The 26,864-nt window shown below is 44.6% G+C and overlaps 1 protein-coding gene across 6 annotated transcripts in view; it reads left to right on the forward strand.

The window, feature by feature from the left end:
• Positions 1–26,864, forward strand: part of USP9X (ubiquitin specific peptidase 9 X-linked) — a 500,932-nt gene that overhangs the window by 283,139 nt on the left and 190,929 nt on the right. For all 6 annotated transcript variants that reach the window (XM_063955597.1, XM_063955592.1, XM_063955595.1 and 3 more), the window contains exons 18-23: positions 4,630–4,841; positions 11,434–11,674; positions 11,934–12,083; positions 12,729–12,849; positions 14,616–14,746; positions 15,436–15,711. In XM_063955597.1, the coding sequence (XP_063811667.1) occupies positions 4,630–4,841; positions 11,434–11,674; positions 11,934–12,083; positions 12,729–12,849; positions 14,616–14,746; positions 15,436–15,711 (1,131 nt within the window). The remainder of the gene's footprint in view (positions 1–4,629; positions 4,842–11,433; positions 11,675–11,933; positions 12,084–12,728; positions 12,850–14,615; positions 14,747–15,435; positions 15,712–26,864) is intronic.

Genomic DNA, 26,864 nt, shown 5'->3' on the forward strand with positions numbered 1-26,864 from the left:
GATCATCTCAGCTGGCAGGATTTTAACCCCTATGAGGTGGTCCCTTCATCTGGAGGTAGCACATTATTGTTTCAAAAAGAGTTCCAGCAACACTCTTGTTCGATTTCCTTGACTGTTCTGTAGAATTTTCACCTGATCGAACTCTTTCCTTTCCCACTGCTGCCACGTGTTCTCAAATACATCAAGTTAGAATGGGTGACGGTCATTTTATTACCTCTAGATTGGCCTTATACGTAGTGGTACTCTGGCCTCTCGCTATCATGAGGAAGTTTAACTGCTCAGCGTTATCACCAGATATGGTGTGCCTATAGGGTATATGCAATTGCGGTTGAATTCCTGAAAATGTCGAAAAACGGGGCATTTTCGACACAAAAAAAAAATCTACAATGCAATACAGTACTTTTCGTCAAAAAACCTGACTTTTCAGATTCGACTTTTTGCAATTCGACATTTTGAAAATTCGACATGTCTGCAGTGGTAAAAATGCGGCAATTCGACAAAAGTATATTCAATTGAAGAATGTCTATTCGACTTTAGTGCTTTTTGACAGTAATATCGTCAATTTCCTTCCGCCTCACTTTGCTGGCGTAATCTAATAAAAAAATTTTGAAAACATGTTTTTTTTTTATTGCTAATAGCATATCTATTTATATTAGAAGGGATTATGTACTTGGTTTGTCTATTAGAGGGACACAAGTATTATGTATTTTTAAAAAGAATATTTTTTTTTTAACTGACTAAAATAAAGAGAGCATGGTTTTTAGTGGGAAGGGGTGGGAATGGGTTAAAATAAAGAAAAAAAATGCGTGGGGTCCCCCCTCCTAAGCATAACCAGCCTCGGGCTCTTCGAGCCGGTCCTGGTTGTAAAAATACGGGGGGAAAATTGACAGGGGATCCCCCGTATTTTTAGAACCAGCATCGGGCTCTGCGTCCGGTCCTGGTGCAAAAAATACGGGGGACAAAAAGCGTAGGTGTCCCCCGTATTTTTTGTACCAGCACCGGGCTCCACTAGCTGGGGAGATAATGCCACAGCCGGGGGACACTTTTATACCGGTACCTGCGGCCGTGGCATTAAAACCCAAACTAGTCACCCCTGGCCGGGGTACCCTGGAGGAGTGGGGACCCCTTAAATCAAGGGGTCTCCCCCCTCCAGCCACCCAAGGGCCAGGGGTGAAGCCCGAGGCTGTCCCCCCCCCCCCCCCCCCCATCCAACCGCTGCGGATGGGGGGCTGATAGTCTTGTTGATAATGAAAGAATATTGTTTTTTGCAGAAGAACTACAAGTCCCAGCAAGCCTCCCCCGCAAGCTGGTACTTGGAGAACCACAAGTACCAGCATGCGGGGGGAAACGGGCCCGCTGGTACCTGTAGTTCTACTGCAAAAAAAATACCCAAATAAAAACAGGACACACACACCTTGAAAGTACAACTTTATTACATACGTGTCGACACACACACATACTTACCTATGTTGACACGACGTTCGGTCCACTTGTCCAAGTAGAATCCACGTGTACCTGAAAATAAAATTATACTTTCCTAAATCCAGTGTCCTGTTATTATTTGTAATCCTCGTACTTGGCAAAAAAAAAACCGCATACCCGATCCACACGGACTGAAAGAGGTCCCATGTTTACACATGGGACCCCTTTCCCCGAAGGCAGAGACCCCCCGTGACTCCTGTCACTGAGGGTCCCTTCAGGCAATCAGGGAGCGCCACGTCCTGGCACTCTCCTGATTGCCTATGCGCGTCTGAGCTGGCAGACAGCGCATCGAACAACCCCTCCATTATAGTCAATGGTGGGAACTTTGCGGTCAGGGGGGTGAATTTACTAAGATGGGAGTATTTTCTTTTAGAACTGGTAATGTTGCTCATAGCTACCAATCAGATTCTACTTAACTTTTATCTAGCTTCTTCTAGAACAGTCATGGCCAACCTGTGGCTCTCCAGCTGTTGTGAAACTACACATCCCAGCATGCCCTGCCACAGTTTTAGCATTCCCTAGTAGAAAAACTGTGGCAGTGTATGCTGGGACATGTCGTTTCACAACAGCTGGAGAACCACATGTTGGCCAGGCCTGTTCTAGAAGAAATAGATAGAATCTGATTGGTTGTTATGGGCAACATCCCCAGTTTTAAAAAAAAAAACAAGAAAAAAAAAACTCCCACCTCAGTAAATTTACCCCTAAATGTAAATGTTCCCACTTTTCTCTTCCTCTGTATAGAGGTTTCAGAGCCTATTGTCTTGTCCTGTTCCTTTAATCTAGTGTTTCAGGATGACATGATGGTACTTCGTACTAGGCCCATTTCTTCCCAAAAGTGATGTTTAAATTCCATATAAATCAAATGATGGTGTCTGGTTTTGCCTTGTGATGGTCCTTTTGACTAACCAGGTTTCTTGTCAGTCTTTGGACATGAACAATTCTGTAACCCGATGACCTCCCGCCACCAGGCAGTCATGTTAATTGTAGAAGTTACTCTACTTGTTGCAAGCTAAATATGCTTACTTAACCACTCTTAGGTTATAGGGATTTCCTCTCACCATCTGTAGCAACCAATTACTGACTTCTATGAATGTGTTGTGGATGAATAACTGGCTGACGTCAGTAGGTTCGTACATTGGCACATGAAATCGCTTGTTCCAACAGGCTCCTGATTGGAACCTGTAACCGCTTCTCAAGGGCTCCTACCGCTGGCACCTGAACAGTTTACTTGTATGTGTGATTATTCTGCTGCTATACCTCCTGGTTACTGTTGGTTAATTTCCCTCTGGTCACTTCCTATAGACCAAAACTGCACTTTGTAGTAGACAGACAGCTTGAGTTTGGAGACGCTAGGCTCCACCTCATGGCAGCCAGAAATGGTTAAGCGCATAGTGCTTAACAAATGGCCAGTGGATACAAACTGATGCTGCATGTTAAAGCAAGATGTGTATTCGCGTCAGTATATGTCCTGAAATGGACAAACCCTTAGCTGAAGGTGCTTAGGGGTACCACAGCATACAGATGTTGCACACCTCTAGTTGTTGAGGGGATACACAAATTATGACTCACAAAGCCAAAATTGAATCCAGATCACACAGAATTCAGCAGGAGACAATTCCTTCATTGTCCCTTCAACCAACTAAGACTAGTTCTCAGATCAGGACACTGTCTCCCAAAAGGAAGTATTGATTACATTTCACAGGAGCCTACCAATTCAGTTTAGCTTTTGACTTGTTTATCCAATTCATTAAAGGCTTTTCCAGCATCTGTTGATAGCAGCATTGTGGGGGGTCAAATGGCTGTTATATAAATTTTTTTAAAATTATAGCTATTTTTTCTGCAAAATAGGTGCTCTGATTAAATTTAGGGTACATCAACAAATGGGGTGTAGTATAGCACATAGTTAAAAGATAGTCATTAGGTAGACACTATATGGTCGACAGTCAAAAGTCAGACACAAAAAAAATATATATTTTTTTGTGTTTTTAAACATTTTTTACCCAAATTTGTTGAAATTGGTCCTCTCGTGGACTCGCTGCACTCGCCACGCTTTGGTCTCTGTGTCTCGCTCCGCTTCTCTCGGCACAACTTTACTAAAAGGTAATGATTTGTGACATGGATAGTAAACGAGGCAAAAGTTGTAAAGAAAAAAAAAACCCACAGAAAAACAAACTATATTTTTTGGTGTCGGACCTTTGACCTTGTCGGACTTTTGACTGTCGCCCATATGGAGTCTTCCTAATGACTGTCTATCTTTTAACGGTCTAAGTATGTATTTGAGTAATTTTAGGGGACTTAAAAAAAAAAAAAAAAAAAAAATGGAAGCAGACCAATTGTTCCCTCTTGGAAATCTAAAAACACTTGTCCCACTCATAAAGCACCCCATTATACCTGTCCCATACCTTGTATTCAAATTTCCATCACTTTGCATTTTTTGACCCAAAAATTACATTTCATTATTGGCCAATTAAAAACTACTAAGTGCCTAAGTAGTCGTTCAGGGAGTTGTCCCAGGGGTTCAGAAATAAATCCTGATGCTTCTAACTTAAAATAGGGATTTTCCCCAAAGTGATCCCCTGCTCAGAAAAGGAACAAATTGGATAGCCGATTGATTGTTCTTCTTTATGACCGGTTTGTGCTAGAATTACCTTTTTGTCTTTATAAAAAAAAAATTTTTTCCCTTTTTGTATGATAAATTACTGTACATGTATCGGTATTAAACTTGAACTTGTTCAGACGTGCTGGAAAAATTGGTGGAAATTAATGAAAACAAATGATTTAAGCATGTATTAATGTGTCAGTTTCCATATGGTATTTTTGTATTTCGCTTTTAACAATGCAATCTGTTTTACTGGTAGCAAACCCCTAACTTATGAGAATTAGGTTGTTTTTTCTTTCTAATATGTAAACCTATAGTTTAATTTTTTGAATGCAGTGGTGTGAGTATTCTTACTTGCCCTATTTTTGATTAGCTCTTCATGCATTTATTTGTGTGCAAGCAAAATAGTAGCGAAAAACAAGCCCTGAAACGCTGAGGAAATGGGAAGTTGGAACAGTAATTTTAGTACTCTTTCTCTCCCCCCCCCCCCCCCCCCCCCCGTCATATTTCCCGGTTTCTGTTTTTTTCATTGATTTTGTTTCCTTTAGGTGGAGATACATGAGGACTTCATTCAGTCTTGCTTTGATCGTTTGAAAGCCTCTTATGACACATTATGTGTGTTAGATGGTGACAAAGACAGTATTAATTGTGCAAGGCAAGAAGCAATACGAATGGTCAGGGTTTTGACTGTCCTCAAAGAATATATAAATGAATGCGACAGTGACTACCACGAAGAGAGGACAATTCTTCCGATGTCCAGGTTTGTTTTACTGCAGAGTGAGTTATACTTTAAATTGAAGTTTTGGAGATGTTATATTGAGAGGCTATAGTGTTCCTTCTAGAATTAATATGGGGCAGGGCGCCGGACTCCAGGGGCATATCGGTGAAACGGGGGCGCGGCCATGTAAATTAGGGGGCGTGACCACGCTAACGTCATTTTAGTGGACGGTGCGGGCCACAGACGTTGCTATAGGGTGCGTCTGTGGCCGTCGACGTCACTGTTGGGGGCGTGCCCAGCACCTCCGTTGGTGCTGGGCTTCCCCAGCTCTCTCCCATATCGTGAATGGCACGGCATCTTTACACGCTGGGAGGGCAGGAAGCGGGCGGCTGTTCTAGCAGGACGCCGCAAAACGGGCAGGGCGGATTTTGACTTTAAAAAATAGGGCAGGGCGCCGCGCCCTGCTAAAACAGCCTAGAGTGGACACTAAGGCTATACTTTGCTTTAGTCAGTGAGGCTATTTGGGGTTGCTACCACGTTTGGGAGTCTTCTAAACATTTCTAGTGTAGCACCACACCTATTTGAAGATATTATGGGGTTCTCCAATACGTACCCAGACTGCAGTCACCAATATATATATATATATATATATATATATATATATATATGTATATGTATGTGTATGTGTGTATGTATATATATATATATATATATATCTCAAAAAAATAAAGGGAACACTAAAATAACACATCCTTGATCTGAATGAATGAAATATTCTTATTAAATACTTTGTTCTTTACATAGTTGAATGTGCTGACAACAAAATCACACAAAAATTATCAATGGAAATCAAATTTATTAACCCATGGAGGTCTGGATTTGGAGTCGCACTCAAAATTAAAGTGGAAAAATACACTGCAGGCTGATCCAACTTTGATGTAATGTCCTTAAAACAAGTCAAAATGAGGCTCAGTAGTGTGTGTGGCCTCCACGTGCCTGTATGACCTCCCTACAACGCCTGGGCATGTTCCTGATGAGGTGGCGGATGGTCTCCTGAGGTATCTCCTCCTAGACCTGGACTAAAGCATCCGCCAACTCCTGGACAGTCTGTGGTGCAACGTGGCGTTGGTGGATGGAGCGAGACATGATGTCCCAGATGTGCTCAATTGGATTCAAGTCTGGGGAACGGGCGGGCCAGTCCATAGCATCAATGCCTTCGTCTTGCAGGAACTGCTGACACTCCAGCCACATGAGGATGGTCTTGCATTAGGAGGAACCCAGGGCCAACCGCACCAGCATATGGTCTCACAAGGGTCTGAGGATCTCATCTCGGTACCTAATGGCAGTCAGGCTACCTCTGGTGAGCACATGGAAGGCTGTGCGGCCCCACAAAGAAATGCCACCCCACGCCATTACTGACCCACTGCCAAACCGGTCATGCTGGAGGATGTTGCAGGCAGCAGAACGTTCTCCTTGGCGTCTCCAGACTCTGTCACGTCTGTCACATGTTTTCAGTGAGAACCTGCTTTCATCTGTGAAGAGCACAGGGCGCCAGTGGCGAATTTGCCAATCTTGGTGTTCTCTGGCAAATGCCAAACTTCCTGCACGGTGTTGGGCTGTAAGCACAACCCCCACCTGTGGATGTCAGGCCCTCATACCACCCTCATGGAGTCTGTTTCTGATCGTTTGAGTAGACACATGCACATTTGGGGCTTGCTGGAGGTCATTTTGCAGGGCTCTGGCAGTGCTCCTCCTTGCACAAAGGCGGAGGTAGCGGTCCTGCTGCTCGGTTGTTGCCCTCCTACGGCCTCCTCCACGTCTCCTGATGTACTGGCCTGTCTCCTGGTAGCGCCTCCATGCTCTGGACACTACGCTGACAGACACAGCAAACCTTCTTGCCACAGCTCGCATTGATGTGCCATCCTGGATGAGCTGCACTACCTGAACCACTTGTGTGGGTTGTAGGGAGGTCATACAGGCACGTGGAGGCCACTGACACCACTGAGCCTCATTTTGACTTGTTTTAAGGACATTACATCAAAGTTGGATCAGCCTGTAGTGTGTTTTTCCACTTTAATTTTGAGGGTGACTCCAAATCCAGACCTCCATGGGTTAATAAATTTGATGTCCATTGATAATTTTTATGTGATTTTGTTGTCAGCACATTCAACTAATGTAAAGAACAAAGTATTTAATAAGAATATTTAATTCATTCAGATCTAGGATGTTATTTTAGTGTTCCCTTTATTTTTTTGAGCAGTGTGTGTGTGTGTGTGTGTGTGTATATATATATATATATATGTGTGTGTGTGTATGTGTGTATATATATATATATATATATATATATATATATATATATATATAATATATATAATGTGTGTGCGGCTGTAAATGTATGTATGTGTAGCATGTATTAGAACTAATTCCTCACTCATACATCTGATATGGGGGACACAGCAGTGCTGTCCCTTCAAACCACTCCCATTTCCCCCGATATCTGTTTTTTCTTTAGTGCATGTGCAGTAAGGCACAGATTTTAATTTTAGATCAAACATTTTTTTGGTCATATTGCCTCAGTCACATCGCTCAGGCAGTTTGAGTGAGACCAGTAGTTAAGTACGGGACTCTCGCTCTACTCCCAGCTTCCTGTTACAGCATGAGAGGTTAGTTCTGCTGGGATCAGATCATTTGTTACCAGGATCTTCCTGGTAGGTCCGAGACCGCTGTGGGGCTGAAATAAGCTGGGAAGAACTTCTCCTTTCGTTAGGTTAGCCTGCACCACTTACAGCGATCCCTATGACCCGATAAGCCATCTGCCTTGGCCAGCAAGTTCCCTCACAAGCTTTTAGGATGAAAACCCTCAACCGCCATTTTCCTCCCAGTGCCTCTTTGTGTGTAGCCCCCCCCCCCCCCCCCCCCTTCTTTTATTGAAGTGGACCACTTCAAATCCAAGAGGGGCCACCTTGAGTGGATGCTTCCATTTCCAGAATAGGCAAGGCGACTGTTATCCCTTTGGACAAGCAGCAAACTCACAGGATCAGACAGGTATAAAGAGTAATGCTTTGCTCAAAAACATTTTGTTTTTCTTTGCAGGGACCAGCAGTTTTAGATATGGCCTGGATCAACAAGCTCTGGGATCTTGGACAGAGCAATTGTTGTGCTGATTAGGGAGATTCCATGGATCGTCTCTTTGGTTGACCAATTCCGTGAGCTCTTGATCTATATGGGTGATGAGGCATTAGACATAGTTTCCTCGCAATCGAGTACCTCTTCTCTTGCGACTTCAGCTAGAAGATCATTTTGGCTCAGATCTTGGGAGGCAGATCCAGAGTCCAAGCATACCTTGGAAGTGGTTCCATTTGCAGGAGACTCTTTGGTCCAGAACTCGCCAGTATTGTATACCAGGCCACTGAAGGTAAGAGCACAGGACGTTCTGAACAGAGGTTACAGTCTGTATTTGACAGACCACAGCCCCAGTAGATTCTTCTCCATTCCTGTTCCCCAGGATCCTGCAAAAAAGGCAGCTTTGCAGGATGCTGTTCATTCTCTCCTAGATTCAGTAGTTATTGTACACCAACAACCTATTCCTGGTAAACTTTTTGGATTGTTCTTTTCGTCAAATACTGAATTTGAAAACTGCTCAATCCATACCTTGAGTTGGCACACTTCTAGATGGAGTTTCTGGCACAATGGTGGAAGGCGAATTCCTGGTATCCTTATTTGGAAAGGCCATCAGAAGTTACTCTGCTTCACAGTGGGTAAGATGCACTTTCAGTTTTGAGCCTTACTTTTCGATCTGTTCACAGCCCCCAGAGTTTAAAAATAAATAAAATTGTGGCCCACGTGGTTTCTTTGATAAGGCTCAAGGGCATTACCACCATTTCCTGTTTGGACGCCGGCACCTTCAGGTACCATACTGCTTCAGCTAGTGGAAGTGGATATTCTACAGACTCATGGATGGATCCTAAATTATTCAAAGTCCTACCTCCTACCATCCCAAAGTATAGTTTTCTTGGGCCTCTTATTCAACACTCACTGTCGGAGTCTATAATACTCCGTTGAAAATTCAGGACCTCTCTGTGAGAACGTTTCTTTACCAACCCCATTTTCCTGAACTTTGGTGTATGCAACTCCTGTGAAAGATGGTGGCTCATTTGAAGCTGACCCGTATGTCTGGTTCTATGATCGTCCTCTAAAAAGCTAGATCCTTGAACATTGGAACAGGACAGGACCCTGTTTAGACCAGCAGTTGTTCTGACTATCGCCTCAGACTCGCCAGTATCTGGAGTGGTAGCTCCAATCCCAGAACCTATCCAAGTGGTCCCATTTCTTGATTTGGGATTGGACCCTGGCCACAACAGATGCCAGCCAGTAACTATGAACATACTGTACATCTCCAGGGTTGCTGGTCCAGGGTGAAATCAGCTTATCCCATCAACATTCTGGAGGTGAGAGCTGTGAGACACCCTGTGGTTCAGGTTCTGGATGTACTGCCCAACAAGCCAGCTCGCATTCAGTCTGACAATGCCCATCTTGTATGTCGTTCGCCAGGGAGGGACCGAAAATTGTCAGGTGATGGAGTTAGTTCACATCTCATTTGGGCGGAAATTTGGGTTCCTACCATTTCGACCATCCACATTCCAGAAGTGGAGAACTGGTAAGTGGACTTTTTTAGTCACCATACGGCCCATTCTGGTGAATGGAGGGTATATAAGGAGGCATATCAGATGGTTTCGGATTGTTGGGGGACGCTCAACATAGATGTCATGGTTTTCTGTCTCTGTAAGCTGCCTGTGCACAGAGTGGGATCCAGAGACACTCGGGCGACCTTTGTGGACACCAAGACTGTACCTTTGATCCTTCCGGATGGGTTATCTGGTTTCGTTTCTGTTCATGCTGTCCATGGTGAGTTAGAGATTTCAGCAAAAGGTACATTCTAATTACTCAGGATTGGCCTAGTTAGTAGTGGTACACAACATTGAGGGGTCTGCTGGTCGAGACACCTTGGCGTCATCCTCTGCAGGAGGATCTACTGCAAAAAGGGTCATTTCTGTACCCTGATTTGTCTTCGCTTGTTTTGTTGACTTGTCTCTTGAGACCCAGATTCTGGGAGCCCGTGGGTTTTTCAGACAAGTCCTATCGTTTTCTAGGTTAGAAAGCTGGCCACATCAAGAATATACCATCGTATTTGATGATTTTATATTCAGTGGCTTGAAAGAAGACTTCTCTTAGTGAGTATTTTTTTTTCATTCCCAGGCTCCTATCTTTTATTCTTCAGGAAGGGTTTTCTATAGGCCTTCTCCTTTCCTTCCTTAAAGATCAGGTGTTTGCGAATTCACTCCCTTTCCAAAGAAGGTTAACGATCGTTCTGGAAGTGCAGACATTCCTCCAAGGATGCTTTGCACACAACCGCTGTACATTCCGCTTATCTCTCAGTGGGATTTGATTTTGGTTTTGGATGCACTTCAGAAAGCGCCATTTGAGTCTCTTGAATCTGTGGAATTTAATTACCTTACTTTAGGTGGTTTTCCTCCTAGCTATTGCCTCTGATAGGCGGGTATCCCGGAATTGTTGCAGTATCTTGTAATCCTCCCATATTCATCTTTCATACTGATAGGTAATTAGGATTGTCACTTAACACCACCCTAAGGTTGTGTCAAAGTTTAATTTAAACTAATACATTGTTCTCTCGACTGTTGCCAGTTTGTCATATTCTGTATATTCTGCCCACTGCCTTTTTGATGTTGTAGTGCATGCCTCTTCTATTTAATGTACAGATGGCTTTTTAAATCTCATGGACACTCCCAAGCGTCGCTGGCCAGCCTCAAAGTCTTCTATTGCTTGGCAGATTAGTGCCCCCATTCGCCAGGCGTATCGATCTTCCAGTACGTTAGTTTTGCCTCCCCTCTGGGCTTATTCGACTTGTGCCATTGGTGCATCTTCAGCAGTTCGCCATGGGGCCTTGGAATAAATGTACAGAGCGGCAACCTGGTCATCTGTACATACTTTTACCAAATTTGACTGTTTCCATACTTTTGTTTTATGTGTGTTTTTGACAAACAAGGCCCCTTCAGTATTAGGCCCACTTTGGGAAGTCCCAGAGTCAGTACTGCAGTGTTCTCCTAGATGGGATGTATGATGAAATGTGGATTTTTTTGTGTACTCACTGTAAAATCCTTTTATCGTGATCCATCTGGGTATACTGGTATCTCACCCTTTCTGGGTGTTCTTGCTGTTTTCGACTTTCCCAGGCACCTTTGTTAGTAGAATAATCTGAGATATGGGGGGATAGGGAATGGTTAGAGGGGGCAGAACTAGTTAAGAGTTGAGTGCCCTAATATTGTACCAGCCCCTCTAACCTCCAGAGTTAGCCCTGTACTATCCCCCAGATGGACGTACAGGGAAAGGATTTTAACTATACTATACCTGCGTTTCTGTCATTGACCACAGTGTACAGAGATGACTTAACACTTAGTGAAAAATTGGAAAACGTTTATAATTTGTAAGACCCAAAAATAGAAAGTCTGGCATAACTACTCACCCAAAGAATTAATTCATGTCATATTTAACGCTTTCCTTTTTTGTTTCCTCCTTTTTCTGCTCATTGTTCATGCTCATTTTTTGTTCTTTGTAGGGCTTTCCGGGGTAAGCACATAACATTGGTTGTGCGATTTCCAAATCAGGGTCGACAGGTGGAGGATTTGGATATATGGTCTCACACAAATGACACAATAGGTTCGGTTCGTCGTTGTATACTTAATCGTATCAAGGCAAATAGCGCACATACAAAGGTTGAACTTTTTATTGGAGGAGAACTCGTAGATCCTTCTGAAGATAGAAAATTGATTGGCCAGTTGAATCTGAAAGATAAAACTGTAAGTATATTGTTCTTGCATTGATCTGTATGTAAAATACATACACATCCATAAAGAAGGTATTTAGTTGTTTAATTTCATAGAATGCTGCAGTGAGGGGTGTCTTGAAGCACCCATGTACAGCCAGAATATAAATATATATTTTACATATAGTGGTGTTCATATTTTGTATGTATAGAATTTTTTTTTTTTTTTTGCAAAATGTGTGATTTTACAAGTGTTGTGTACAGTGATGGTATTTATGGTGTATGTGTTTCAGCTGATTACAGCCAAACTCACCCAGATAAGTTCAAATATGCCTTCAAGTCCTGACAGTTCATCAGACTCCTCAACGGGCTCTCCTGGTAATCATGGAAACCACTATAGCGATGGCCCCAATCCAGAAGTTGAAAGCTGCCTGCCTGGAGTGGTTTGTATATATATATATGTATATTTTTTTTTTCTTTCATGCTGTAACAAATATAACTAATATGGTGTTAGTTGCTTTAGTGTTTGTTCCTGCTCCAGTCGTAACTTAAATACACAAACCTTTCGGTATTTCGTGCTCGTTTTTATGAGCGTTAAAATCATTGTATGCATTTTTATAGATAAATTCTATAATTATGGTGTGAGAACGCAATGCAAATCAAGCCAATAACAGACTTTGGGGGGGTATCCAGTTACCCGCGGTATTGTATCGTCGGGCGCTATCCTATTCGGCCCGATGCGACATGCTCCTCCCGATGTCTGCACTTATTGCGGATTATGCTACAGGTGCCTCAGGCACCTGAAGCATAAGCCGCGATAACCGAGCTGACTGAGCCACGATTACACATGGGATCGGGGACTTATCCCCTATCCCATGAGCTTTCGCGCGATTGGAGGTCCGTTTTATTTTCCTTATCTTGATTATCTGACGTTTTAGGTCTGTCATGTTGGGGGAGTTTTAATTTTCATTCCATTGTGTGTGTTGTGTTTTGCATTTGGCTTTAAGGATTACTTCAGCTTTATAGAATTGTTTGCTCTTGCTATCATTCACAGTATGTAAGATGTGACTATATTTTTGTTTTTTCAGATCATGTCATTACACCACCGGTATATCTCTTTTCTTTGGCAAGTTGCAGACTTGGGAAGCAGCCTAAACATGTCACCGCTACGTGATGGTGCACGTGTACTGATGAAACTTATGCCACCGGGTAATATTTAAATACAGGCTATTCACCTGTTATTATAAGCATGCATATATGTTGGTTACTGTATTAAAACAGATGTAAAATCTTCCTGAATTTAATTGCAAAGTTACTGAGCTGCTCCTACAAACCTGTACTATAAAATGTTTGTTTTTAATTTTATGTTTACTTATAAGAAATGACCCAATTATAAAAAAAAAATAAAAAAAAAGTATATTATGAAGAAACAATTGTAAATATGTTTATCCACAAGCAAATATCAATTACTTTGCTTTTTTTTATATATTAAAATATTAATTCTATCCAGACAATGTTCAATGAATGATGTTCACCATCTATACTGGAATCTTGCGTTACTGGCATGTTGAGAGGCCCTACATGTATCTAGCATATTACACATTGTTTATTCATGCTGTTGCAGCCTGTGTATAGCCAATTGCTTGTCAAAATAACCTTGATATAAAAGAGCAACTAATAATAATCTTAATTATATATGTAAGAAGTTAACAAAAATCTCATATCAATTGAGTTAAATTTTAATAAGGAAAAAGCATTTGGTTTCATATGTGCTCCATATTTGCTTTGGTAATGGCTGATAGCTGAAATGCTTTGTTCTGATGTAGACGACATTTAATATTAATGAGGCTACTCTTTCAAGGGGAGCAGGAATCGGACAGGACTATGCACAGCTCATAACGGGCAGAGCACTAGAACAGAGAAGGATGAAATCCCTACTTCAACCTCTGCTTCAGTCAGCACACCAAGTGTTTGGAGTTTTCCTAATGTTTTTTCTTCTTTCTTTTGCCCTCAGCAAGGAGGCTGAGGTGATGGGCTTGTCCTGTGTTTTATTCGGCACCATGTCCCTTTATCTTAAGACCTAGGCCCCTTAAAATCTTGTTGTTGCCTTACTTATCCAGATTTGTATTTTAGAGAGAAAATGTAAATAATGTCCCAAACAATAGCAAACAGGCATCTTCACAGACGAGCTGTATTACCATTTAATTTACCAGAATGGGTGAGTGAAAACAACCCTTTCTGGTGATCCCCACCAGAGTCCACAACGCATCAGCTTAGTGCCAATGCGCTGTGTCTCTCCTCCCTTCTGGCTCCACTAGGCTTGCGCGAGATCTTGCTACTATCGTGAAATCTCCCATGCAGCCTGGACCCGGCAGCCAATAGCTGCAGGTGTCAGAACGGTCAGTCGCACTGACCGCTCATAAATTTCCCCCTTTTGTGCACTGTCTTGTAGATGGCAGCATTAATATAGACAGGGGCGCATAGTCATGTGGCATTTGCCGCCGCATTTAAACTTGCATACATACTTAACATGCGCTGATATCACTTCTCCCCCATACCGACACTTTTTACAGCGACCCCCAATTTTGTTATTGCTATATGAAACAGCTCTCTTTCTGGAGGAGGGGGTATTAACTAGGGTCTTGAGGAGCCTTTTTTCTTCAAGTGCCCTGCTCATATGGGAGTTGTTTAAATCAAATAATCTGCATCCCAATAGGCTTCTTTGTTTTTCCTTAAATTTGCAATTTTGGATTGTATGTGTGCACAGTCTTTGGGGCAGATTACATTTCCCATGAATTGTGTCAAACTGTTTCTTCTCCCAGGTAAAGTCACCTAGTTTATCCAGTTAGAGACCTATGAGTAGCCCAGAGGTAGCAGTGATCACTTTCTGCTGGTATTTGCCGCTGGTAATTGAATATGCCCCTTGGAGTTTGCCAGCTTTGTATTTAGTGGTTTCTGTTTCTTCTTAATTTCAGACAATACTATTGTAGAGAAACTCAGAGCAATTTGTTTAGATCATGCTAAACTTGGAGAAAGCAGCCTGAGTTCATCTTTAGATTCGCTATTCTTTGGCCAGTCGGCTTCACAAGTTCTTTATCTAACAGAGGTTGGTGATTTTCTTTTAACTGGTACACATTTGCTACTGTGCATTCAAGTTTTATTATGTATTTTTATAGAATTTGATCTTTATTTAAAGTTTTCAAGTTAAAAACACACAAAATACAGCACAAAATAACAGTGTGTAAAGGGGACTGGGCCACAACAAGACGTCATTAGAAAAAAAAGTGGGCATCTGTGAGGCATAAACACAGCCTAGGCAGTAGGGTCCTCCCCCTACAAGGCACATCTGACATTGTGCTAAAGGGACCAGACTCTGCCAAATTTAAGCAAGCACACACAAATCTTTCATGAGCAGCTGTAGGATTTGCCATCTTGAAATTAATAGGAGCTTGTGGACCCATTCACCGCCTTGCAATACACTCTATAGCCAGTGCCTGGAGGTTATTAACATATCTGTAGACCTTTGCTCAAGAAATGTTTGAGGCGTAAACCAAAAATACTATATTCAGTAAAGGAATGTGTGTGTGTGTGTGGTCTCATGCCCCACATGAGACCAAAACACAGAGCTCAAGGACAGGACCACAGCTAATGCCAGATTCCTGCATATAAATCATAGTTCAGGCTATGTTTGCATTATGTATTTTAACTGCTGTAAAGTGATAGAAATTTGCAGCACTTTGAGAGTGTGACACAGTGGGAATATGTGTTAATGATGCATCTGTATATGATTTCTAGGTTGTTTATGCTTTGTTAATGCCTGCCAATGCTCCCTTGGGAGAAGATGCCAGTGATTTTCAGTACAACTTCCTAAAAAGTGGTGGCTTGCCTCTTGTATTGAGCATGCTTACTCGGAATAATTTCCTGCCAAACGCTGACATGGAAACAAGAAGGAGTGCTTATTTGAATGCTCTGAAAGTCGCCAAATTGCTGCTTACTGCGATTGGTTATGGACATGTCCGTGCTGTCGCCGAAGCTTGCCAGCCTGCGGAAGGAACACATCCAGTCTCACCGGTACGTTGGTTATCTTTTTTAGATGCTTCAGAATGTCTGAAGCAGTTATAATTATGATACATGTGAAATTTGCATGCCCTGAGGCAAACAAATTCTAGTACATTTGATGGTATGTTTTAGAAAATGGGCAGAATTTAATTAGCCACAAAATTGCGGTAATTTACTGTGAAAACATGATTTTTGTGGGTATGTACGCTCCCTCGATTCACCTATTCAATTGCATATTTGCGAAATTTGTTGCTGGCAGTGAAAAGTGAAAAAATTGTTAACTACCCGTACCCCCAAAAATGCTAAACTAACATCGGATAACAGTACAGTATAAACGTTTATTTTTGGTTATAATTAAAAGTATTTCTGCAACCTAAATTGCGTCAAATAGCTGTTATTTGCAGTTTTGTTTTATTTTATAAAAAATTATAAAAAGCTATTTTCTCTTACGTCCTAGAGGATGTTGGGGTCCACATTAGTACCATGGGGTATAGACTGGTACACTAGGAGCCACTGGCTCTTTAGAAGTTTGAGAGTGTGGGTTGGCTCCTCCCTCTATGCCCCTCCTACCAGACTCCGTTTAGAAATTGTGCCCAGAGGAGCCGGTCACAGCAATGGGAGCTCTCCAGAGGTTCTCTAGTAAAAGTTTTTTTTAGAGTTTATTATTTTACAGGCAGGCTGCTGGTAATAGCCTCCCTGCTTTGTGGGACTAAGGGGGGGGGGGGGGGGGGGCTGGAGAGTAGTGTCCGACCTAAGGGGTCTGAGCCACAATCTCCGCTAACAGGACACTGAGCTCCTGAGGGGATTGATCAATCGCCGCCGCTGGGGATCATTCACCATGGCAGCGTGCCGCCACCCCCTTACAGAGCCAGAAGATTTGTGGCGAGTTAGTCACCGCGCCCCCCCCCCCCCCCCCCCCAGCAAGCGGGGAGCCGGTGTGAGGATGGCGGCAACAGGGTATGGAGCGCAGTACTAACTGTGCTTCGGGGCTCAGCGGTACATAGTGCGGCGCTGTGAAGGGCGCCCTGAGCCAGCGCCTACACCCTCCACTGGTCGGCAAGCCTGTCAGGGACCCCGGATCACTGCCAGCACATACCTCAGGCCAGTATAATTCAAACAGAGAGCGGGAAGCAGCGCCATGAAAGGGGGCGGAGCTTCTCCTCAGAGCGGACACAACAGCGTTCAGCGCCATTTTCCTTGCCTGCAGAGACTCTGAAATGGAGGGAGAGCTTTCCTTCCTCATCAACTCCAGCTATCTTACAACGGTAACGGGGGGTTGTAGAAGGGGGGGCTGTGTAACCTATTAAGGTACACAGTCAGCGCTGGGTAGTGGCTGTTCTCTATCCAAGAAGCGCTGTGTGTGGGTTGGCTCCAATCTCTGTCTCTCTCTTGGCATTCTTGGGGGAAAACTCTGTCTGCCTTTCCGTGTGTGTGTGTGTGTGTGTGTGTGTGTGCGTGTGTGTGTGTGGAGTGTTTGTGGTCTCCATTAAGCTATGTCCAGGGACTCTGTGTCATATGCTGCAGAGGATATGTCCACTCAGGGTGATCCCATTCCATGAAATCAGGATTGCACTGTGTTAGCACAGGTCCCAGCAAGGGATCCTGAGTGGCTAGCCTCTCTTAAAAGCATGATTTCTCAGATTTCTACTAGAGTTGCACAAAATGAGTTGGCAACTCAGGTTTTACAGAACTCTATGGCTGTTTGATCCAGTTCTGTTGCCTCCTGGCCCCCTGACGTACGCTCCCAAAAACGTGCTCTTGCCCTAATTATGCAAGATAACACTGATACCGACTCTGACATGGCAGATGGGGATGTATTGCGGGGGGGCGGCATCTCTTGCAAAAGGGGTGCAGTTGATTATAGAGGCCATTAGAGAAGTATTGAATATTGCTGATACAACACCTGAGCAGGTTGAGGAGGCTTACTTTACAGACAATAAGAAAGCCTCCCTAACCAACCCTGCGTCGAAAGAATTAAATGCTATTTTCTCTAACGTCCTAAGTGGATGCTGGGGACTCCGTAAGGACCATGGGGAATAGCGGCTCCGCAGGAGACTGGGCACATCTAAAGAAAGCTTTAGGACTATCTGGTGTGCACTGGCTCCTCCCCCTATGACCCTCCTCCAAGCCCCAGTTAGATCTTTGTGCCCGAACGAGAAGGGTGCACACTAGGGGCTCTCCTGAGCTTCTTAGTGAAAGTTTTAGTTTAGGTTTTTTATTTTCAGTGAGACCTGCTGGCAACAGGCTCACTGCATCAAGGGACTAAGGGGAGAAGAAGCGAACTCACCTGCGTGCAGAGTGGATTGGGCTTCTTAGGCTACTGGACATTAGCTCCAGAGGGACGATCACAGGCCCAGCCATGGATGGGTCCCAGAGCCGCGCCGCCGGCCCCCTTACAGAGCCAGAAGACAGAAGAGGTCCGGAAAATCGGCGGCAGAAGACATCCTGTCTTCACCAAGGTAGCGCACAGCACTGCAGCTGTGCGCCATTGCTCCTCAGCACACTTCACACTTCGGTCACTGAGGGTGCAGGGCGCTAGGGGGGGGCGCCCTGAGCAGCAATAAAAACACCTTGGCTGGCGAAAATACATCACATATAGCCCCCAGGGCTATATGGATGAATTTTAACCCCTGCCAGAATCCATAAAAAAGCAGGAGAAAAGTCCGCGAAAAAGGGGCGGAGCCTATCTCCTCAGCACACTGGCGCCATTTTCCCTCACAGCTCCGTTGGAGGGAAGCTCCCTGGCTCTCCCCTGCAGTCACTACACTACAGAAAGGGTTAAAAAAGAGAGGGGGGCACTAATTAGGCGCAGTATTAACAATACAGCAGCTATAAGGGGAAAAACACTTATATAAGGTTATCCCTGTATATATATAGCGCTTTGGTGTGTGCTGGCAAACTCTCCCTCTGTCTCCCCAAAGGGCTAGTGGGGTCCTGTCCTCTATCAGAGCATTCCCTGTGTGTGTGCTGTATGTCGGTACGTTTGTGTCGACATGTATGAGGAGGAAAATGATGTGGAGACGGAGCAGATTGCCTGTAATAGTGATGTCACCCCCTAGGGGGTCGACACCTGAGTGGATGAACTGTTGGAAGGAATTACGTGACAGTGTCAGCTCTGTATAAAAGACAGTGGTTGACATGAGACAGCCGGCTACTCGGCTTGTGCCTGTCCAGACGTCTCATAGGCCGTCAGGGGCTCTAAAGCGCCCGTTACCTCAGATGGCAGATATAGACGCCGACACGGATACTGACTCCAGTGTCGACGTTGAAGAGACAAATGTGACTTCCAGTAGGGCCACACGTTACATGATTGAGGCAATGAAAAATGTTTTACACATTTCTGATAATACGAGTACCACCAAAAAGGGGTATTATGTTCGGTGAGGAAAAACTACCTGTAGTTTTCCTGAATCTGAGAAATTAAATGAGGTGTGTGATGATGCGTGGTTTTCCCCCGATAACAACTGATAATTTCTAAAATGTTATTGGCATTATATCCTTTCCCGCCAGAGGTTAGGGTGCGTTGGGAAACACCCCCTAGGGTGGATAAAGCGCTCACACGCTTGTAAGGGCTCTACCCTCTCCTGAGATGGCCGCCCTTAAGGATCCTGCTGATAGAAAGCAGGAGGGTATCCTAAAATGTATTTACACACATACTGGTGTTATACTGCGACCAGCAATCGCCTCAGCCTGGATGTGCAGTGCTGGGTTGGCGTGGTCGGATTCCCTGACTGAAAATATTGATACCCTAGATAGGGACAGTATATTTTTGCCTATAGAGCATTTAAAAGATGCATTTCTATATATGCGTGATGCACAGCGGAATATTTGCCGACTGGCATCAAGTCTAAGTGCGTTGTCCATTTCTACCAGTAGAGGGTTATGGACACGTCAGTGGTCAGGTGATGCGTATTCCAAACGGCATTTGGAAGTATTGCCTTAATAAGGGGAGGAGTTATTTGGGGTCGGTCTTTCAGACCTGGTGGCCACGGCAACAGCTGGGAAATCCACGTTTGTACCCCAGGTCGCCTCTCAACATGAGAAGACGCCGTATTATCAGGCGCAGTCTTTTCGTGGACAAGCGGGCAAAATGTTCCTCATTTCTGCCCCGTGACAGAGGGAGAGAAAAAAGGCTGCAGAAATCAGCCAGTTCCCAGGAACAGAAACCCTCTCCCGCCTCTGCCAAGCCCTCAGTATGACGCTGGGGCTTTACAAGCAGAATCAGGCACGGTGGGGGGCCCGTCTCAATGAATTTCAGCGCGCAGTGGGCTCACTCGCAAGTAGACCCCTGGATCCTTCAGGTGATATCTCAGGGGTACAAATTAGAATTCGAGACGTCTCCCCCTCGCCGTTTTCCTAAAGTCGGCTTTACCGATGTCTCCATCTGACAGGGAGACAGTTTTGGAAGCCATTCACAAGCTGTATTCCCAGCAGGTGATAATCAAGGTACCCCTCCTGCAACAGGGAACGGGGTATTATTCCACACTGTTGTGGTACCGAAGCCGGACGGCTTGGTGAGACCGATTCTAAATCTAAAATCTTTGAACACTTACATACAGAGGTTCAAATTCAAGATTGAGTCACTCAGAGCAGTGATTGCGAACCTGGAAGAAGGGGACTACATGATGTCTCGGGACATCAAGGATGCTTACCTTCATGTCAAAATTTACCCTTCTCACCAAGGGTACCTCAGGTTTATGGTACAGAACTGTCACTATCAGTTCAGACGCTGCCGTATGGATGGTCCACGGCATCCCGGGTCTTTACCAAGGTAATGGCCGAAATGATGATATTCCTTCGAAGGAAGGGAATTTTAGTTATCCCTTACTTGGATGATTCCCTGATAAGGGTAAGATCCAGGGAACAGTTGGAGGTCGGTGTAGCACTATCTCAGGTAGTGTTGCGGCAGCACGATTGGATTCTCAATATTCCAAAATCGCAGCTGGTTCCGACGACTTGTCTTCTGTTCCTAGGGATGATCCTGGACACAGTCCAGAAAAAGGTGTTTCTCCCGGAGGGGAAAGCCAGGGAGTTATCCGAGCTAGTCAGGAACCTCCTAAAACCGAGCCAAGTCTCAGTGCATCAATGCACAAGGGTTCTGGGTAAAATGGTGGCTTCCTACGAAGCAATCCCATTCGGCAGATTCCACGCAAGAACTTTCCAGTGGGACCTGCTGGACAAATGGTCCGGGTCGCATCTTCAGATGCATCAGCGGATAACCCTGTCACCAAGGACAAGGGTGTCCCTCCTGTGGTGGTTGCAGAGTGCTCATCTTCTAGAGGGCCGCAGATTCGGCATTCAGGACTGGGTCCTGGTGACCACGGATGCGAGGCTGGGGAGCAGTCACACAGGGAAGGAATATCCAGGGCTTATGGTCAAGCCTGGAGACATCACTTCACATAAATATCCTGAAGCTAAGGGCCATTTACAATGCTCTAAGCTTAGCAAGACCTCTGCTTCAAGGTCAGCCGGTGTTGATCCAGTCGGACAACATCACGGCAGTCACCCACGTAAACAGACAGGGTGGCACAAGAAGCAGGAGGGCAATGGCTGAAGCTGCAAGGATTCTTCGCTGGGCGGAAAATCATGTGATAGCTCTGTCAGCAGTATTCATTCCGGGAGTGGACAACTGGGAAGCAGACTTCCTCAGCACGACCTCCACCCGGGAGAGTGGGGACTTCACCCAGAAGTCTTCCACATGATTATAAACCGTTGGGAAAAACTCGACAGGTATTGCGCCAGGTCAAGGGACCCTCAGGCAATAGCTGTAGACGCTCTGGTAACACTGTGGGTGTACCAGTCAGTGTATGTGTTCCCTCCTCTGCCTCTCATACCCAAGGTACTGAGATTGATAAGATGGAGAGGAGTAAGCACTATATTCGTGGCTCCGGATTGGCCAAGAAGGACTTGGTAACCGGAACTTCAAGAGATGCTCACGGAGGATCCGTGGCCTCTACCTCTAAGAAGGGACCTGCTCCAACAAGGACCCTGTCTGTTCCAAGACTTACCGCGGCTGCGTTTGACGGCATGGCGGTTGAACGCCGGATCCTGAAGGAAAAAAGGCATTCCGGATGAAGTCATCCCTATCCTGATCAAAGCCAGGAAGGATGTAACCGCAAAACATTATCACCGCATTTGGCGAAAATATGTTGCGTGGTGCGAGGCCAGTAAGGCCCGACGGAGGAAATTCAACTGGGTCGATTCCTACATTTCCTGCAAACAGGAGTGTCTATGGGCCTGAAATTGGGGTCCATTATGGTTCAAATTTCGGCCCTGTCAATTTTCTTCCAAAAAGAACTAGCTTCAGTCCCTGAAGTTCAGACGTTTGTGAAAGGGGTACTGCATATACAGCCTCCTTTTGTGCCTCCAGTGGCACTTTAGGATCTCAATGTAGTTTTTTGGGTTCCAAAAGTCACTTTGGTTTGAACCACTTAAATCTGTGGAGTTAAAATATCTCACATGGAAAGTGGTCATGCTGTTGGCCCTGGCCTGGGCCAGGCGCGTGTCAGAATTGGCGGCTTTATCCTGTAAAAGCCCTTATCTGATTTTCCATTCGGACAGGGCGGAATTGAGGACTCGTCCTCAGTTTCTCCCTAAGGTGGTTTCAGCGTTTCACCTGAACCAACCTATTGTGGTGCCTGCGGCTACTAGGGACTTGGAGGACTCCAAGTTGCTAAACGTTGTCAGGGCCCTGAAAATATGTTTCCAGGACGGCTGGAGTCAGAAAATCTGACTCGCTGTTTATCCTGTATGCACCCAACAAGCTGGGTGCTCCTGCTTCTAAGCAGACTATTGCTCGTTGGATTTGTAGTACAATTCAGCTTGCACATTCTGTGGCAGGCCTGCCACAGCCAAAAATCTGTAAATGCCCACTCCACAAGGAAGGTGGGCTCATCTTGGGCGGCTGCCTGAGGGGTCTCGGCTTTACAACTTTGCCGAGCAGCTACTTGGTCAGGAGCAAATACGTTTGTAAAATTCTACAAAATTGATACCCTGGCTGAGGAGGACCTGGAGTTCTCTCAATTGGTGCTGCAGAGTCATCCGCACTCTCCGCCCGTTTGGGAGCTTTGGTATAATCCCCATGGTCCTTACGGAGTCCCCAGCATCCACTTAGGACGTTAGAGAAAATAAGAATTTACTTACCGATAATTCTATTTCTCGTAGTCCGTAGTGGATGCTGGGCGCCCATCCCAAGTGCGGATTGTCTGCAATACTGGTACATAGTTATTGTTACCAAAAAATCGGGTTATTGCTGTAGTGAGCCATCTTTTCTAGAGGCTCCTCTGTTATCATGCTGTTAACTGGGTTCAGATCACAAGTTGTACGGTGTGATTGGTGTGGCTGGTATGAGTCTTACCCGGGATTCAAAATCCTTCCTTATTGTGTACGCTCGTCCGGGCACAGTATCCTAACTGAGGCTTGGAGGAGGGTGATAGGGGGAGGAGCCAGTGCACACCAGATAGTCCTAAAGCTTTCTTTAGATGTGCCCAGTCTCCTGCGGAGCCGCTATTCCCCATGGTCCTTACGGAGTCCCCAGCATCCACTACGGACTACGAGAAATAGAATTATCGGTAAGTAAATTCTTATTTTCTCTTAAGTCCTAGAGGATGCTGGGGACTCCGTAAGGACCATGGGGTATAGACGGGCTCCGCAGGAGACATGGGCACCTAAAAGAACTTTCTAGTATTGTGTGCACTGGTTCCTCCCTCTATGCCCCTCCTCCAGACCTCAGTTAGATCTTGTGCCCAGAGGAGATAGGGTGCATTACAGGGAGCTCTCCTGAGTTTTCTGTAAAAATAATTTTGTTAGGTTTTTGATTTTCAGGGAGCTCTGCTGGCAACAGACTCTCTGCATCGTGGGACTGAGGGGAGAGAAGCAGTCCCACTTCTTAAGAGTTAAGGGCTCTGCTTCTTAGGCTACTGGACACCATTAGCTCCAGAGGGAGTCGTAACACAGGTCTCACCCTGGGGTTCGTCCCGGAGCCGCGCCGCCATCCTCCTCACAGATGCTGGAAAAAAGAAGCCGGGTGAGTATGAAAGACATATGAAGACGCCATGCGGCAGAAGACTTCAGATCTTCATGAGGTAAGCGCGCAGCAGGAAGCTGCGCGCCATTGCTCCCACACTTACACACACACTGGGCACTGATGGGCGCAGGGGGGGGCGCCCTGGGCAGCAATAAACCTCGTTTTGGGCATTAAAGCGTGTAGTTAGGCTGCGGAGGCAGTAAACTACAGATCCCGCCATTTTTTTTAATTTACGAGCGGGACAGAAGCCCGCCGCGTGAGGGGGCGGAGCTTGAACCCTCAGCACTAACCAGCGCCATTTTCTCCACAGAGGCTGCAGAGAACGCTGGCTCCCCGGACTTTCCCCTGCTGAGCATCAGAGGGCTGAAAAAAAGAGGGGGGGCACATATTTGGCGCAGGGAGTGGGGGAAATATATATATATATATATATATATATATATATGCTAGAAACAAATAAGGAGAGCGCACTGGTAAACGTAAAATCATTCACTTTATATAGAAAAAGTAATATCCACATACATTGCAGTAAAAACTTCCAAACTCCGTGAAGTCCACACGACCAACAGAATTGTGCTCAACCGAGCTGGAACTGTCTCGTCGGCTCCGGACCCGGCGGGTGACGTCACAACGTCCTCAGCAGATAGCCACGCCCAACGCGTTTCGACCTATCACAGTCTTCGTATGGGGATGTGGTTTATGTGCATAGGCACGATCTTATATACCCATTCCGATTCATAACAGCTGTTACTAATTAATTGTACTTCATAGTAATGCACTCACATTTCACGATTGGATCAAAACGGCAGATTATCCATACAGGCTTTTCAGCAAAAATTGTCTATCCCATTTATTACATATCCTTTGATTTAAATTTTATTAAATTACAAATCTCCAGAGTAGTTTAATTACTAAAGGCAGTTATCCCGTAGTCTAGCTGTCTGCTAGCAATCACAATTAATCCCAGCTGTTCATTATAAAGCAGAAAATGGGATTGACACTTCTCACTTCACAAAGTTTAGAGTAGTCGCTACCACTAACAATTCATTTTAATACTACATATATTTTAAAAACACATTACTAGCAAATACACATGAACCATAATTTAAAAATATTACCAAAGATATCACAATGGTTACAGGCTTATATATCTGATCATATTGTAAACTATATTTTGGTAAATCACGCTACTACTGTTTATTTGTCTGTTTCCAAATAAACCTACTAGCATGAATTTTTAGAAGGGATTCTTTTAAAAAATAAATCAACTCGTATCTCGAATCTTAGATTTCTAGCTGAAAAGGAGGAATTATTTCTTATTATTAGGCTGTAACAAAAAATGTGTCAGCCATGAACCCCCCCATAGATCCACTCGCCGGGATTTAGCCGCTGCCACGTTTGGATCATCAGAAGGGTCCTGACTTTCACATTAACAGTGTAAGAAGGGTACCTATATCGCAGCCCTCATTAAGACCAAATGGTACAAACGTATTTAATGTATAAATCCAGTATGTTTCTCTCTGGCTCAGTTTTTTCAACAAATGTCCACCTCTCTCATCCAGGCAGACCTTCTCTATTGCCTTAAAGGAGAAACCATTTAAACTGGAACTGGTACACTCTGAGAAATGGCGTGGAACACTATGATTATCTATTTTGTGCAGTATATTGCGGGTGTGTTCTAATATACGTAATTTTAACATGCGCTTGGTCTTTCCAATGTAGCGTTTCCCACATTTACACTCCAACATATAGATTACATGAGTGCTCACACAACTTAGTTTACCTTTAATTTTCCAAGATTTATCATTACATGAATTCGAGAATTGCTTATTTCTATTTACAAACTGGCACATTTTACATTTATTACAAGGAAAGAAGCCTTCCAATCTATTACCTCCCTCATATTTGTTGGCTTTTCTCATATTACTAGGGGCTAGACGATCCTTCAGGGAACATGATTTTTTATATATAATCCTAGGATGTTGTGTGATCACATCTTTAAGTAACGGGTCGAGGCTTAATATATATATGCACTATATGTTTTTTTTTCCCCTGGGTCAGTTGGAGCTGGTGTGTGCTGGCATACTCACTCTCTCTCTCTCTCTCTCTCTCTCTCTCCAAAGGGCCTGCTTTAGGGAATTGTCCCCTCATAGCTATATCCCTGTGTGTGTGGGTGTCGGTACGTGTGTTGGCATGTCTGAAACGTTAGGCTTATCCAAAGAGAAGGTGGAACAGATGAGTGGTGTGTCTCAATCGGCGGTGCCGACTCAGGATTGGATGGATATGTGGCATATGTTAAATGCTAGTGTAGCTTCACTGCATAAAAGGCTGGACCAAGCAGAGTTCAGCGCGTCGGCAGGTAATCAATCTACGGATTGTACCGACTCACAGGACCCGTCGGGGTCTCAGAAACGTCCTTCTCACAAATAAGGGACACAGATACCGACACGGTCTTGGATTCCAGTGTCGACTATGATTAAGCAAAATTGCACCCCAGGGTGACAAAAAGTATTCAGTGCATGATTATTGCAATAAAAGATGTCTTACATATCACTGATGAGCCCTCGGTGCCGGACACGAGGATACACATGTTTAAGGGAAAGAAACAGGTTATAAACTTTCCTCCTTCACATGAAATTTAATGAGTTATGTGAAAAAGCATGGGAAACTCCAGATAAGAAGCTGCAGATTCCCAAATGGGTTCTTATGGCGTACCCTTTCCCTACACAGGACAGGGTACGTTGGGAATCCTCTCCCACAGTGGACAAAGCCTTAACACGCCTTTCCAAGAAGGTGGCGCTACCGTCCCCTGACACAGCGGCCCTCAAGGATCCTGCGGACCGCAGGCAAGAGACTACATTAAAGTCTATCTACACTCAAACTGGTACTTTGCTTAGATCAGCAATTGTGTCGGCAAGGGTATGTAGTGCAGTAGCAGCTTGGACAGATACACTGTCAACGGACCTTGATACCCTAAATAGGGATACAATTTTGTTAACATTAGCTCATATTAAGGACGCAGTCTTATATATGAGGGATGCTCAAAGAGACATTGGATTACTGGGTTCAAGAGCCAATGCTATGGCTATTTCGGCAAGAAGAGCCTTATGGATCCGCCAATGGACGGGGGATGCAGACTCAA

This window comes from Pseudophryne corroboree, chromosome 2, assembly GCF_028390025.1.
Source record: "Pseudophryne corroboree isolate aPseCor3 chromosome 2, aPseCor3.hap2, whole genome shotgun sequence".
NCBI lineage: Eukaryota > Metazoa > Chordata > Amphibia > Anura > Myobatrachidae > Pseudophryne > Pseudophryne corroboree.